This window comes from Vanessa tameamea, chromosome 5 (genome assembly GCF_037043105.1).
Source record: "Vanessa tameamea isolate UH-Manoa-2023 chromosome 5, ilVanTame1 primary haplotype, whole genome shotgun sequence".
NCBI lineage: Eukaryota > Metazoa > Arthropoda > Insecta > Lepidoptera > Nymphalidae > Vanessa > Vanessa tameamea.
In genome coordinates, this window is record NC_087313.1 from 13,990,426 (window position 1) to 14,002,773 (window position 12,348).

At 32.1% G+C, this 12,348-nt stretch overlaps 2 protein-coding genes across 4 annotated transcripts in view; both read left to right on the top strand.

The window, feature by feature from the left end:
• The window catches only part of LOC113404464 (ecdysone-induced protein 74EF), a 151,558-nt gene extending 147,058 nt beyond the window's left edge, over positions 1-4,500 (top strand). For all 3 annotated transcript variants that reach the window (XM_026645359.2, XM_026645360.2, XM_026645361.2), the window contains one exon: positions 2,824-4,500. In XM_026645359.2, coding sequence (XP_026501144.1) covers positions 2,824-3,353 — 530 coding nt within the window. In that variant the 3' untranslated portion in view covers positions 3,354-4,500. The remainder of the gene's footprint in view (positions 1-2,823) is intronic.
• A 3,511-nt stretch (positions 4,501-8,011) lies between these two features.
• On the top strand, positions 8,012-10,816 carry Sec22 (Secretory 22). The gene is made up of 5 exons (XM_026645364.2): positions 8,012-8,276; positions 8,432-8,541; positions 8,689-8,809; positions 9,812-10,010; positions 10,548-10,816. Exons 1-5 carry the CDS (start codon positions 8,202-8,204, stop codon positions 10,694-10,696), a joined length of 654 nt encoding a protein of 217 aa, XP_026501149.1. The 5' UTR covers positions 8,012-8,201; the 3' UTR covers positions 10,697-10,816.
• Positions 10,817-12,348: the final 1,532 nt, after the last annotated feature.

Here is a 12,348-nt window from a genome sequence, read left to right on the forward strand (position 1 = left end):
TTAGACTTTTTAATATATCTTAATTTAAATACTTACATTTAAAAATTTAATATGTGATAATAAATATCTACGCAAGCATAACAAATGCTTATTCTCACGCCAAATCGTCAGCCATTTTGTGTAACCTTTCAATACATTTTTAATTATCTGTATAAAGATGATACACAATAACTAGGGTACTTTTTAATGCGCCTTATCCTTACGCAAAACGAACATGACAAATAGACACACGTGTCAGCGGGGTAAACGACCTGCCGATAAGCCGCGCGAAAATACGCGAGTTAGATAATATTAGAAAGAAAATGGCGGACGACGGACGCGGCCACAGCCGTGTTTACCGCGCGCAGACTAAATAAACTTGACATTTGCATTGCATGCAATTTAAAAGTTTCAAAGTAATTTGTACTTTGAAATTTTAACTTCTGCAGTAACAGGTTGCAGGAATTGTGAACAGGCAAATATATTAAATTGAAATATTATATAATTAATGTTATAAACTAATAATTTGGCTAAATTCATGAATTTTATGAAATTTTTAAACATTTACTAAAGAAATATCGATAAAAGTCCTACGATTGAGTAATGATAAATATGAGAGTTTTAAGAAGTTTAATTATCTTTAAGTTGTTGAAACGCTTCTAACACAGCACAATGGTGATCAGGCCCTAATGAAACCGTATCTTAAAAAACAACTGGAATCTATAAATATTTATATAACAGTATTAACGTCGTGATTTTTAAAACTTTGTTATCTTATATCTTATCATTTAGAAATGTCTGAATATAATTAACATTTTTTCAATTGGCAATTTCCTTGTTTCAAACGTTACCACAGCGCTGTCACACACGTCAAACACGTTACACGTATTTATAGCCATTCGTCATATTCCCGTTTATTTATAGTCTATTCTGTGTTACTGAACTGCGGTAATTAGCAAAATTCAAAGATCCAGTAATAAGAGTAAACTCAAACAAAACCTAGTTTTACGGTTTTCCGCACCATCCGTTCTGTTACAGATGTTTTTATATTGAGATACTGAATGCGGTCGAGTTTTATAGTTCCACGAAAGTAAGCACAACATGCGAAGATTGAATATTTTTAATAATATGACGTAGATCACACGAACAAACAATAAGTGAAGCTTTTGGTGTTGTGCATATATAAATGTAGGCTTTAAATCTATATCAGTACTATATTTTTTAATGATTTAAAATATATCGCGACTGTCGCTTACAAGTAAAACTCACTTCACATGTACCTAAAGGAAAACACAAGCGAGTGGCCGCATCGGGGTCAAGGCGACTTGACGCAACCCAACACTTATCTATTCAACACTCTTATCAAACGGTTTGCTGGATTTTTTAACAGATTGTTTTATCGGTTGAGAAATATGCTGTAGTCTACATGCGGAAAATTCATAAAAAAATACTTTTGTTTAGTTTTAGGAATATTTTAAATAACTACTATACCGACGCTATTAATACAAGTCCCATTAGAAAAAAGTTAGATGGCAATGTTTAATACAGATAATTAACAATAAACTAATTAAATCAGTCAAGTCAATTCAATCAGAAAATAAAACATGGAAATTCCTAGCTCACGAGTCATTTAAATATTGCCAGAAACTTATAAATGACAACACAAAACTCGACTGGGCATTCCCCGAACTCAGTCTAAAATGGAACATATACTATTTATAAATTATCAATTAGAAATGGCTTCATTCTTCAAAGTATTTACAAATTACAGTATTATCCAAAAACCCAGCGAAATTAAAAAGTTGTGACTTTTAAATTTCGAATGATTTTATTACGATTCAAAGGAATTATTCCGTCTGCCGGCTCTGTTATGATCATAAATCATTTCATGTTTATGCTTAACATTTCGTGAAAATGTCTGATATATTTTCTAAGGTTTTTAATTAATTAAATGACATAGGCTATTAAATATTTAGAATCAACAAAAACAAAATTATACCTACATGTAACCCTACAGCACTGTCATGTGTGTATAACTAGCTGAGACCGCTTCTTCTTTATATATTAGTCTGTAAAATTAATTATGCGAAAACCTATGTCGGTGGAATCGAGCAAATAAACAATTTCTCATTAATTATAATAACAAATAATTACTCACACAAACATCTAAAGATGTATTAGGCTATTATAAAACATAGAACATTTGTAAATAAAGACAATTGTTGAATGAAAATACTATCTTTTTTTTTCAAAATTAAATAAATCAAACTTTAAACGTTGCCGTTATAAACAAACGGCAGTTTATTAAAATCGATAGTTCGGAGCCTGCCACGGATTAGGAAACTGTTTCAGCTGAATTTCGTGTAAAAAACATTATAAATACAGGAAGTTACAAATGACTACGTTACGATCGACTAACCCACTTAAAAATTGCGGCATTCGCTCTAACCGACCGGTTTGTAGATTGTTAACTATAGTAGACTATCATTGCAATACCAATTTTTAAGTAATTTCCTATAAGATTTACAAGTATGATCGTGTTTTATACTTTCATTTACATACTAAGTAATATGTCGAATTAATAACATGTTTGGCTGTTGAAATCACTTTGTTAAAAGATAAAATGACTGTTGAAAGACTGATTTGTACTATATTTAAACATTTACAAAACATGCGACATTTGTCTTTGCATACGACGTCATAACTACGGATAGCGATAGCAGTTACAAGTTACCGTTAATCATTATACTCACCCTCTTGTCTCTGTTTACTCTACTTTTCTCTTCGGCTCTATTCCGAAGACTGCGAAACCTGTAACTAATAGCGTTCCTCCTTTATTTACAGTGGGCACGGTGGGTGACCGTGACGCGTACGGCTACGGGTACAGCGGCGGAGGCGGGCACCACTTTGCCGCGCCTGCGCCGCCGCCCCTCCCGCACGACGACCTGCCCTACCCGGTATTCGATTTCGGCGACTACCAGCGGCACCATCACCATAACAAACTCAAACCCAAGAAGAGGCCGCGCACGGACGCGCCGCCAACACCCGGCGTCAAGCGCAAGAGCCGCGAGGGCTCCACCACCTACCTGTGGGAATTCCTTCTCAAGCTGCTGCAGGATCGGGAGTACTGTCCGCGCTACATCAAGTGGACGAACCGCGAGAAGGGAGTGTTCAAGCTAGTGGACTCGAAGGCGGTGTCGCGGCTGTGGGGCCTGCACAAGAACAAGCCGGACATGAACTACGAAACGATGGGGCGGGCGCTGCGCTACTACTACCAGCGCGGCATCCTGGCCAAGGTGGACGGCCAGCGCCTCGTGTACCAGTTCGTGGACGTGCCCAAGGACATCGTGGAGATCGACTGCTCGCTGGCGTAGAGCGGCGCGTGTCGGACTTTCTCTCATACGTAACTGTTCGTAGAGTCGTTATTCGTTTGGCCCTTTCGTACGTTTTTCACTAACTACTTAAATAGTAAATATCGTCTATTTTTCAAGTCATCATGCATTACGTTCTTTCCGATCGCTTCTAATAATGTTCTTAAGATAAATATTATTATTCTCAAATTGAACTAATATAATGTTTATTATTGAATTAAATATTTATACAGAATGGGAGAGACGAAATTGATTGCTCAAATGTTTATATATACCTATTTTTAGGGAATTTCAGAAAGGAACACTAAACTTTGCTAGATGTTATATGGTATGGAGTGACTTTTGTATAATGTTAAAACGAATTTTTAAAGTTTGTAACGTTTCTACTGATATTGTAACGCGGGTGCGCCGGCGCCGCCCGAACAGAACTTCCTACCTCAAAACTACGCAAAAATAATATTACATATTATGAATATACAATTTATTCGAAAAACAGTTTTTACAATATGCAATAAGTAATATTATAGTCTAAATAAGAGTTTATATTAAAGAAATATTTACGTAATGAAAATGTTTATATTATAATTATGAAAATATCGTGTATCGCCCTCAGATGAAATACAACCTCTTTGGTGCTTTTTACGGCCATTCGCATATTTACACCTTGTTGAAACTGACGACCTCAATGATATTTATATATATTATACTTATTTAATCATATTTGTCTACCAATTGTCTAGCTACATTGTTCCTTTGTTGTGACCGAGCCAGTGCGCCCGCAGGGGATGAAAATAAAAAAACTAAAGAAATCTCCAGAGACCGCGATCTTTCTCTTTAGATACAATTATATTTACTATTTGATTATAAATGTCCCTTTTAAAGTACAATTTAGCTGAATTTTATATAAAATGCGTCCCCTAAAGGTGTACATTGGTCGTCGATCTCTGAATTCTATCTTGTTCTTAATGTATCCTTTCGTTTACGATTGAAACCGAATTTTCAATTGATATTATTAGGGTTCTTGTTCGTGGAATAACAATTCTACCTAGAGTACTGAAACCAACTGCCAACTTTCTGTTAGAGAACTTTATATTTAAGATGTAATTCTTGTGAGTTAATTGTGTTAATTAAAAATAGATGTTTACTATAAGTGAGCTGTTTTAAGTGAACACGTTCTAGTTTATTTCGTTTATTTAAATTTACTATAAGCCTGTTGCAGGGGTCCCGGGCTGCCATTCATTTGACATATCAAAATGTATAGTATTCGTATATATGTTTATAACAAAAATATATTTTATCAGCATATCAGATGAGTTCGATATAAAATCGTTAAAAATCTATTGTGATATAATATTTCGCAGCAGCGCGGGACTCCTATTTTTTGTTACCTGAATAAATATTATTAATAATTAATTACGATTTGTGGTCCAATGTTAATGAATCATGATACTTTTAACTAGATAGTCGATTAAAGGATCAGGTTTAAACGTAGCCTAGTTCACGTTGAGTTTGTAATTCATAAATACAAAGACAAATCAAGATTTGTATATGTTCACTGTTATTATGAACTTGGTGTATACTTAATATGATTTATTTACGACTAGGGAGGAATTGTGAGATGGAGGTGCGCGTCCAATAGTGGAGGCGGCGCGGCGCGCAGTCCTCGCTATATGAGACTCTGATTCCCGAATGTTACGCAATATTTTTATATTCAAATTAAATTATATCAATTTATTAGCGAGTAAGGCTCTATTATATATCGTACCGTTGACGCGAAGGACTGCGCGCCGTTTCGTCTTTTAATCGAAAAGGGTTAGTGAAGCCTTAAGAGAATCGAAATGTCAAGTAAATGGGTGCTAAGTGTGGGACCGGCGGAATAGCGCAACGCGAAAATAACCGACGGACCGACCGGACCGACCGGACCGACCGGAGCACGGCTTATAGACTAGAGATTTATGTATCAAATGCAATGTCGAGTACACGCCCAGTGTTGTGTTTCGAACTCGGAGTAAGTGAACGATCTCAGTGTCCCAACTTCAACGATCAAATCCAGTGGCCGTTCCATGTGATTTAAAGTTTAACATATGATAGAGGAGTTTTAATCGTATTTTTATATAGGTAGGAGAAATTCTCAAAGTTCTTTCTTTCGAAATCTATTTCTCGCTTTTGTAAATATTACTTTAAGTTTTAACTTATTTATTTCGTCTTGTGAAAGTATAACGTTTGCCAGATCCGCGCGTCCGACCCCTTATTAGAACTTCATTGAAGATTTATTCAAATATTTAAAATTAGTTAAATTATTGCCTCTTACAAATGTCTCACGAGTTTGATGAATTGATTCTTATACAACTGAGTCGATGGCGCGGATTTCGTGACCGTAAAATACTTTTTCCTTTTTTAGGAAATTTCGTTCTATAGGTTACAAATTTTATTGTAATATACATAACTATAAATGAATAATAGTAGTAATGAGTGGACCACGGGATGGCAGGGGAGAGCTCTCAGAATTTATAATTCGGCTAGTGTGAAATGTATAAGAGTTACCGGTTAGTAGGCAAAATGTTTGAGCGAACATTTAAAAAGACGCTCGACAGATTTAAAATAATTTTAGTCGAATTGATGTTGTTAAAAAATCAAAGTTTCTAATTAATGTACTTAAAATTTCAATGTAAATTTTAACAGCACCTTGTGGAAATTATTGTTAAAAATATTTTAATTGAGCCTAGTCTTAGTCTTATTATAAAATTCGTTTTAAATAATTTCGGACGCCATATTGGTACGAGGCGTCCTTTAGGCCTCGATGGCCGACTGTGTATTGCACGTAAAAATTGTAAATAAATTAAAAATAATCCAAACGCACACCCTCGCGACCCATGTACGAATTGTCAATGGCGTCGGTAGATAGGTAAAATATGAAAATATTTTGCGCGAAAGCAATGAGAAGGTTAGTGAATTTGGTAATAGGGAGAGGGGTGTACGCTGACGAAACACGTTTTGTCTACTATTTCAATGTATTCTTATTCACTAGTTAATGTCCAATAATTTAATACGTAATTGGTGAATGCGTGTGGATTCTTTCATTATTTTTCGCGTAAGCAGTTATCATCGCATCAAAATTGAGCTTCAGCTATTCGACGCTAGAAGTCGCAGTTTATAATTTTTTTAAACGTTTTAGTTCTGAGAGTCATGAGCGGTAGTGATTTATGTTACACTTGCTTTTAGATTTATACAGATAAAGTCCGATTAATTTTAATTATAATTTAAGTTCGTTAATTTAACAAAATACTGTATTTTCTGCCCCCTAGTTAAGTTATTTTTCTATGTATAGCTAGTTATAAGTGTAAATGATTTAGCATATACATTTGATGCATGATGATAATGTTAATAAAATATCCACAATAAAATACAAATGTCTCGTTTCTTCTTACCCCACTCCAAAATAAAGACGATGCAACAAAACTTGTATGATATAACACAAGATTCAAAACAACTCTTAAGATACCAGCTTTAGCAAGCTCTAAACCTACTACTCAAATAAAATTATGAAATAATTAATCACCTCGTCAGTAATATCAATTTGATTCAGGCTCACACTTTTTTAGTTCAGGCTCTTTTAGTAAGAACTTCAACTTTTAGTAACAACAACGGCCCAGCCGGCTTAGAAAAAGAACAAGAATTAAATGACTTGGAACAACTACTAAAAAACAAATATAAGTTATAACTCATACCTACTTTAATTCAAAGTTTACTTAAATTACTCAAAACAAGATATAAATGGCAAATTTATTTTAGATAGATCAGATATATGTATACATGCTTCTAAGCCAATGACACCCAAAGTTGTCTATATCGTCCCTATGAGTCGACGACGACCTAAAAGTACCATAATCATTGTAGCGAAAAAAATAATTGGTCCGTGACATGTTAACGGTGGTCCATGATCTTATTTAAGCAGGTACACATAATATAGGTGATATATGTGGCAGTTTACATGAAATCTTTAAGGCAAACCCTAATTTTAATAATCCCAAACAAATTATCTAATGTTCAATGCCTTTGTACTTTTCCTGTGAAGAAATAAAAGTTTGAAACGAAAATGCTCTCGCTTTTTTCACACTTTTTAATAATCAATCTTAAATTGCCCGATTATTTTCTAATTCGAAATAAAAGATTATTATTATTATTATTTGATAAACCCAATTTTTAGTAGCATGGCTTAAATATGAAGACATGGCTACGTCAATAATTTAAAAAAGTCTGGTGAATTAAAAGCCTCCTATTTTCTATAAATTAAATTTCTGCTATTTATTCAGATAACTTTACATCTGAAACATAGACCAATAGAAAAGTAGTAACACTATAAATATAGTTCGCTGTCCTGATTTCTTACGGGTAAAATTGATACAAAATTACTCCTCCCTACTAATCATAAAAAGGATTCTTGGAAATTTCATTTTCAAATTTCATTTCATAGGGCCCCTGGAGTTGTAATTACCAAAAATGCTTTCTAAGTGAAAGTCAACGTCACCAAAGGCACAAATATGTTAAATTTCAAGTAAATTCCCTATAATTTCGAAGATTTCGTAATGAGTCAGTCAGTGGTATTTGGCTAATATATATTCTGAATAAAACTCCATAACTAGAACGAATCTTTTTCTACAGCATAGACAAGCTGACGTGTTTTTATCGCGTCAAGCTGTCAATCGTTTTGACGTGTATGAACTATTGTCAAAGAATTTATTTTCACTTTGTTTTCCCATTTTTAAATGATGAGAAGAAAAAAATAAGTGAACTATAATAATAAAATAAGTATTAATATTTGTGAATTGAGAGACATTTTTTACTACCAAAATGGTTTTAATGACCATGATCGCCCGTGTTGTTGACGGTTTGCCCTTAGCCGCTACTATGCAAGAGGATGAACAGGTACACTCGGCCTTAGAAGACATATGTTGCTTTAAATTTCAAACATAATACTTATTCATTATAATCTAGACCCTGCACTACCATTGAACATCATCATCTGGTTCAATACCTATTCATTTGTTTCAATTTTAATTTATTTTGCCGATGGTTTGCAGACAGGCTGCAATATATTGGAGTATCAAAACCAAGCAAAAATGCTGTTTAGAAAACTAAGCCCGCAGTCTCCAATACGCTGCTCCATTGAAACTGGGCCCTATCTCTTCCAGTGAGTTATAAATGCTTTTTATTTTTATTTCAATTCTTTACATCGTAATTGCACTAGATTATTTTTTTAATTCATTTGTAACTATTCTATTATGCTTTATGATATGCATTAAACATTATTTAAATAATTATTTGTTTATTATTGCAGTTATTTGATTGAGAATGATATCTGCTATTTAGTGCTGTGTGAACGCAACTATAGTAAAAGACTCTCCTTCAGTTACTTAGAAGAAATTGCACAAGAATTTTATCAACAATACGGAAAAAGAGTAAGTTGAATATATGTATAAAATTAAGTATAAGCCAAAGGAGACAAAAGTTAAAAAACAATTTTTAATAAATTACATAGTAATCAATTGTAAAATACATTAAGTGATTTCATTGTTGCATTAGTTATTAACTTATTGGTTCTATTTTAAGTATAAGTCTATAAATAACTTATTCATATTTCAGGCACAAGTATAAAAAATTGAATTACAAAATAAGTAGTACAGAAACAAGGCATAATATTTTTAATGATTGGCAAGACCGACTTATGGATGGTCTAAATAATCTTACATTTGCTTATTAACATATTGATCTTAATGTCTTCATATTTTTCAATTCAATATTTATATATCAATAAACTGGCAATATAATATGTACATGATATTAATGTGTCACATTATACTTACTATGCATATACATACATAATGTACATAGATGGTTAAGGAGGAAACTGAATAATCATTTCAATTTATAGCTTCACCTGTGCTGTGCTATATACCAAAGTAATAAAACTTGTAGTTATAAATTGAAAGATATTGTTATAAGATAAAAAGCCAAACAGAGATTGAGTTAAAATGGTGTACATAAAATAGGAAAGAATCTTTTTAGTTTGTCAGCGATGGTCAGCCATTCTGTGATCAGTTATTGTGCATGTTATGGGCTACATAAAATGTAGCCTGTAGTAAATGTGACTGTCAATGAAATTAGCTAAATATGTGCCCTGATAGATTCAGTTCTGAGTTCAAGAATTATAGTTTACTAGCTAGAGGTCCTGGCTTCACCTGTATACAATAAGTATTAACTTTTAGATTGAAGAATAATATGCATATAATAGACATACAAACCTGTCTTTTAAATCACTCTGTTCATTAATGAAACCTGCATTAAAATGTATTGCTTAGTTTAAAAGATCTAACCATGGTGGGAAGCAACTTTGATTTATACTTTGTAGTGATGGTGATCCAGCATTGTCATTTTTGCATAATATAAAAGTAAAATTTCAGGTGAACACTGTAACAAGACCTTACACATTCATCGAGTTCGACACGTGGATGCAGCGCGCACGGAAGCAGTACGCGGAGGGGGGGGCGCGGGCGCGGCGAGCGGGCGCCGCGGCGCAGCTCGGCGGCCAGCTGGGCGACGTGCAGCGGATCATGATGCAGAATATTGATGATGTACTGCAACGAGGAGCTATACTTTCAGGTAATGTTTTGTTAATACAACCTGTGATTTTTCACATTATAATAATTATAGTTTAAATAATATTATAAAGTTTATCAATAATTTCATTACATACCGTCCATTGTTTTAAAAATACGAATCTAGATAGTGAATTTGGTAATAAACAAAACACTTACAAAATAATGTTAGAGTAAAAAATAGGTAGCTATGTAATCAGATGTTTTTTAATTTTTCCACATTGTTAACTCAAAAATTGAATGAATCTTAACATCAACAATACAAATATTTCTTTACAAATTCCATCTTAGCGAAAATCTTTCAAAGTCGAAAATTCTATTATTATTGGCCTCTCTCTTAAAATTCGACTTAGAGGTTCTACTGTACATATATTCCCTCTAATTTTTATCCATTAATTTAGTATTAATATAAAAATTGTTGATGATTATTTAAATGAACAATATATCATTTATTAAAATGTAAATTTCACATTAAGTGATTTCTTTACTTATGTGATAAATGAAAAGTAGCATTAATATATAAACATGTATTTTATTACAGAATTGGACACAAAGACACAAAAACTCTCAATGATGTCACAGAAATATAAAAAGGATGCAACTTACCTCAACACAAAATCCATGCTAGTGAAGGCTACTGCTGGAGCAGTCATACTTCTTGTGTTTGTCCTTTACTTCTGGGTGCTTTAGGTTCTTCCTAGTTGTTTTATTATACCAAATTTGTTATGGACATTGTTTTATTTATAACATAACTTTTTATACATTTTTTATGCTAACTTGGTTATGTCATTGCTTTTAGTTATAAAACTTTAAATATACATTGTTGTTCCTTAAGGAAATATATTGGCTTCAATAGATATCAATAGTGTCTTATATTATATTTAACAAATTAAAGTTACATATTCTAAATAACAAGCAATATACAGAAAGCTGTTTTAAAAAAATACACCTCACTTTTTGCTACAGCTACAATTGGAATGTAAACTCCTCCATTACAATTTTGGTACAATATAACATGATATAATACATTAGACAGTAATCTAGTTGACTGACTTTTATCCTTTTGATAAATAATACCTACATGCATTCCTTCACAAATGAAATTGTATCGATTGAACCATACAAAAATAATTCTAAATTTAGAATTTGATTATTTATTTGTATGAATTAGGCAACTTTTGATGTAAAATAAAAACCTTTAGGTGTAGCTAATGTGCAGTAAAAGCATTTTTCTAAGAAAGGTTTCATTTGACATTTATGCATTTTAAAAATATGTATATTGGGTTGCCACCTTCAAAAATTATAAATAAGAAAAATTACTATACTATTATTTTTTACTTGTAGAATTAACAGATTTAATTTAACAGGATTTCCAATATCAAAACTTAGACAAGAATGGAATCTAGACTCAAAGAAAATAAAATATAATTATGGTACACTATTAAAATTCAATATTTATATCAAACCAAAGTGTTGAGAAAAATCTGGATGATTGGCATCCTTTTAAAAATTTTATAATTTCAATACATACATGGCTTAAAAGTCAATTTAACTTTTGGCAATAAGATTGGCTTATAAAAAATTACTAATTTAGATACAAATATTAATTTAGGTACAAAAATTTCAAAAAATGTTCAATATTATAAAGCAATATGATACCCATATACAGCTTGATCTGTTAAATTAATTTGTATATGTAATCGCCAATTCTATTTTTTATAACACTTAGTGGTGTGGACGGTTATGGAATGTTGTAAATGTCTTGTTAATAAATATTGTATTTATTTAAGATGTAATAAATATGTATTCTTTCCAATAACTTTTTTTATTATCTCCATAGATACTATATATAGAACTCCTATATTACTGAAAATAAAGGACCATTCCTTTATATTCAGTAATATAGATGTTCTTAGTTTGATATTGGTAAAATAAATCTTAGTAAAACAGTTTCTGATATATTAGTAACACAAATATAAATAGCTAAACGGTCAAACAATTCCTGAATCTTAATAAGCAAATTTTGCTAAATGCTTATGACATATTTTCTGCATTACATCATTAAGGAGCAATGCTGCAGTCGTGTTCAGTGCCTAAAGAGAGAAAAAGAATTGGAATTTAGTATTGCACATTTAAATGTTTTAACTTTTTTTTATGAAGATTATTACTAGTGTTTATTAAATTCACACATTTTTTTGTGTTATCTACTATATAGTTTCAACAACATTCACCTACAAAATACAATATAGGTTTTAGAGGTGGGGAATCCTTTTAAGTGAAATATTTTTTGATAAATGTTATTGCTATTAAATATGTACCTGTACTATTTGGGCGTGTATAAC

Excerpts from the sequence above, each read along its gene's own strand:
- Sec22 (XM_026645364.2), top strand. The coding sequence starts at position 8,202 with ATGGTTTTAATGACCATGATCGCCCGTGTTGTTGACGGTTTGCCCTTA. Across the intron at positions 8,810-9,811 it reads ATCAACAATACGGAAAAAGA|GTGAACACTGTAACAAGACC; the intron begins GTAAGTTGAATA and ends GTAAAATTTCAG. Across the intron at positions 10,011-10,547 it reads ACGAGGAGCTATACTTTCAG|AATTGGACACAAAGACACAA; the intron begins GTAATGTTTTGT and ends ATTTTATTACAG.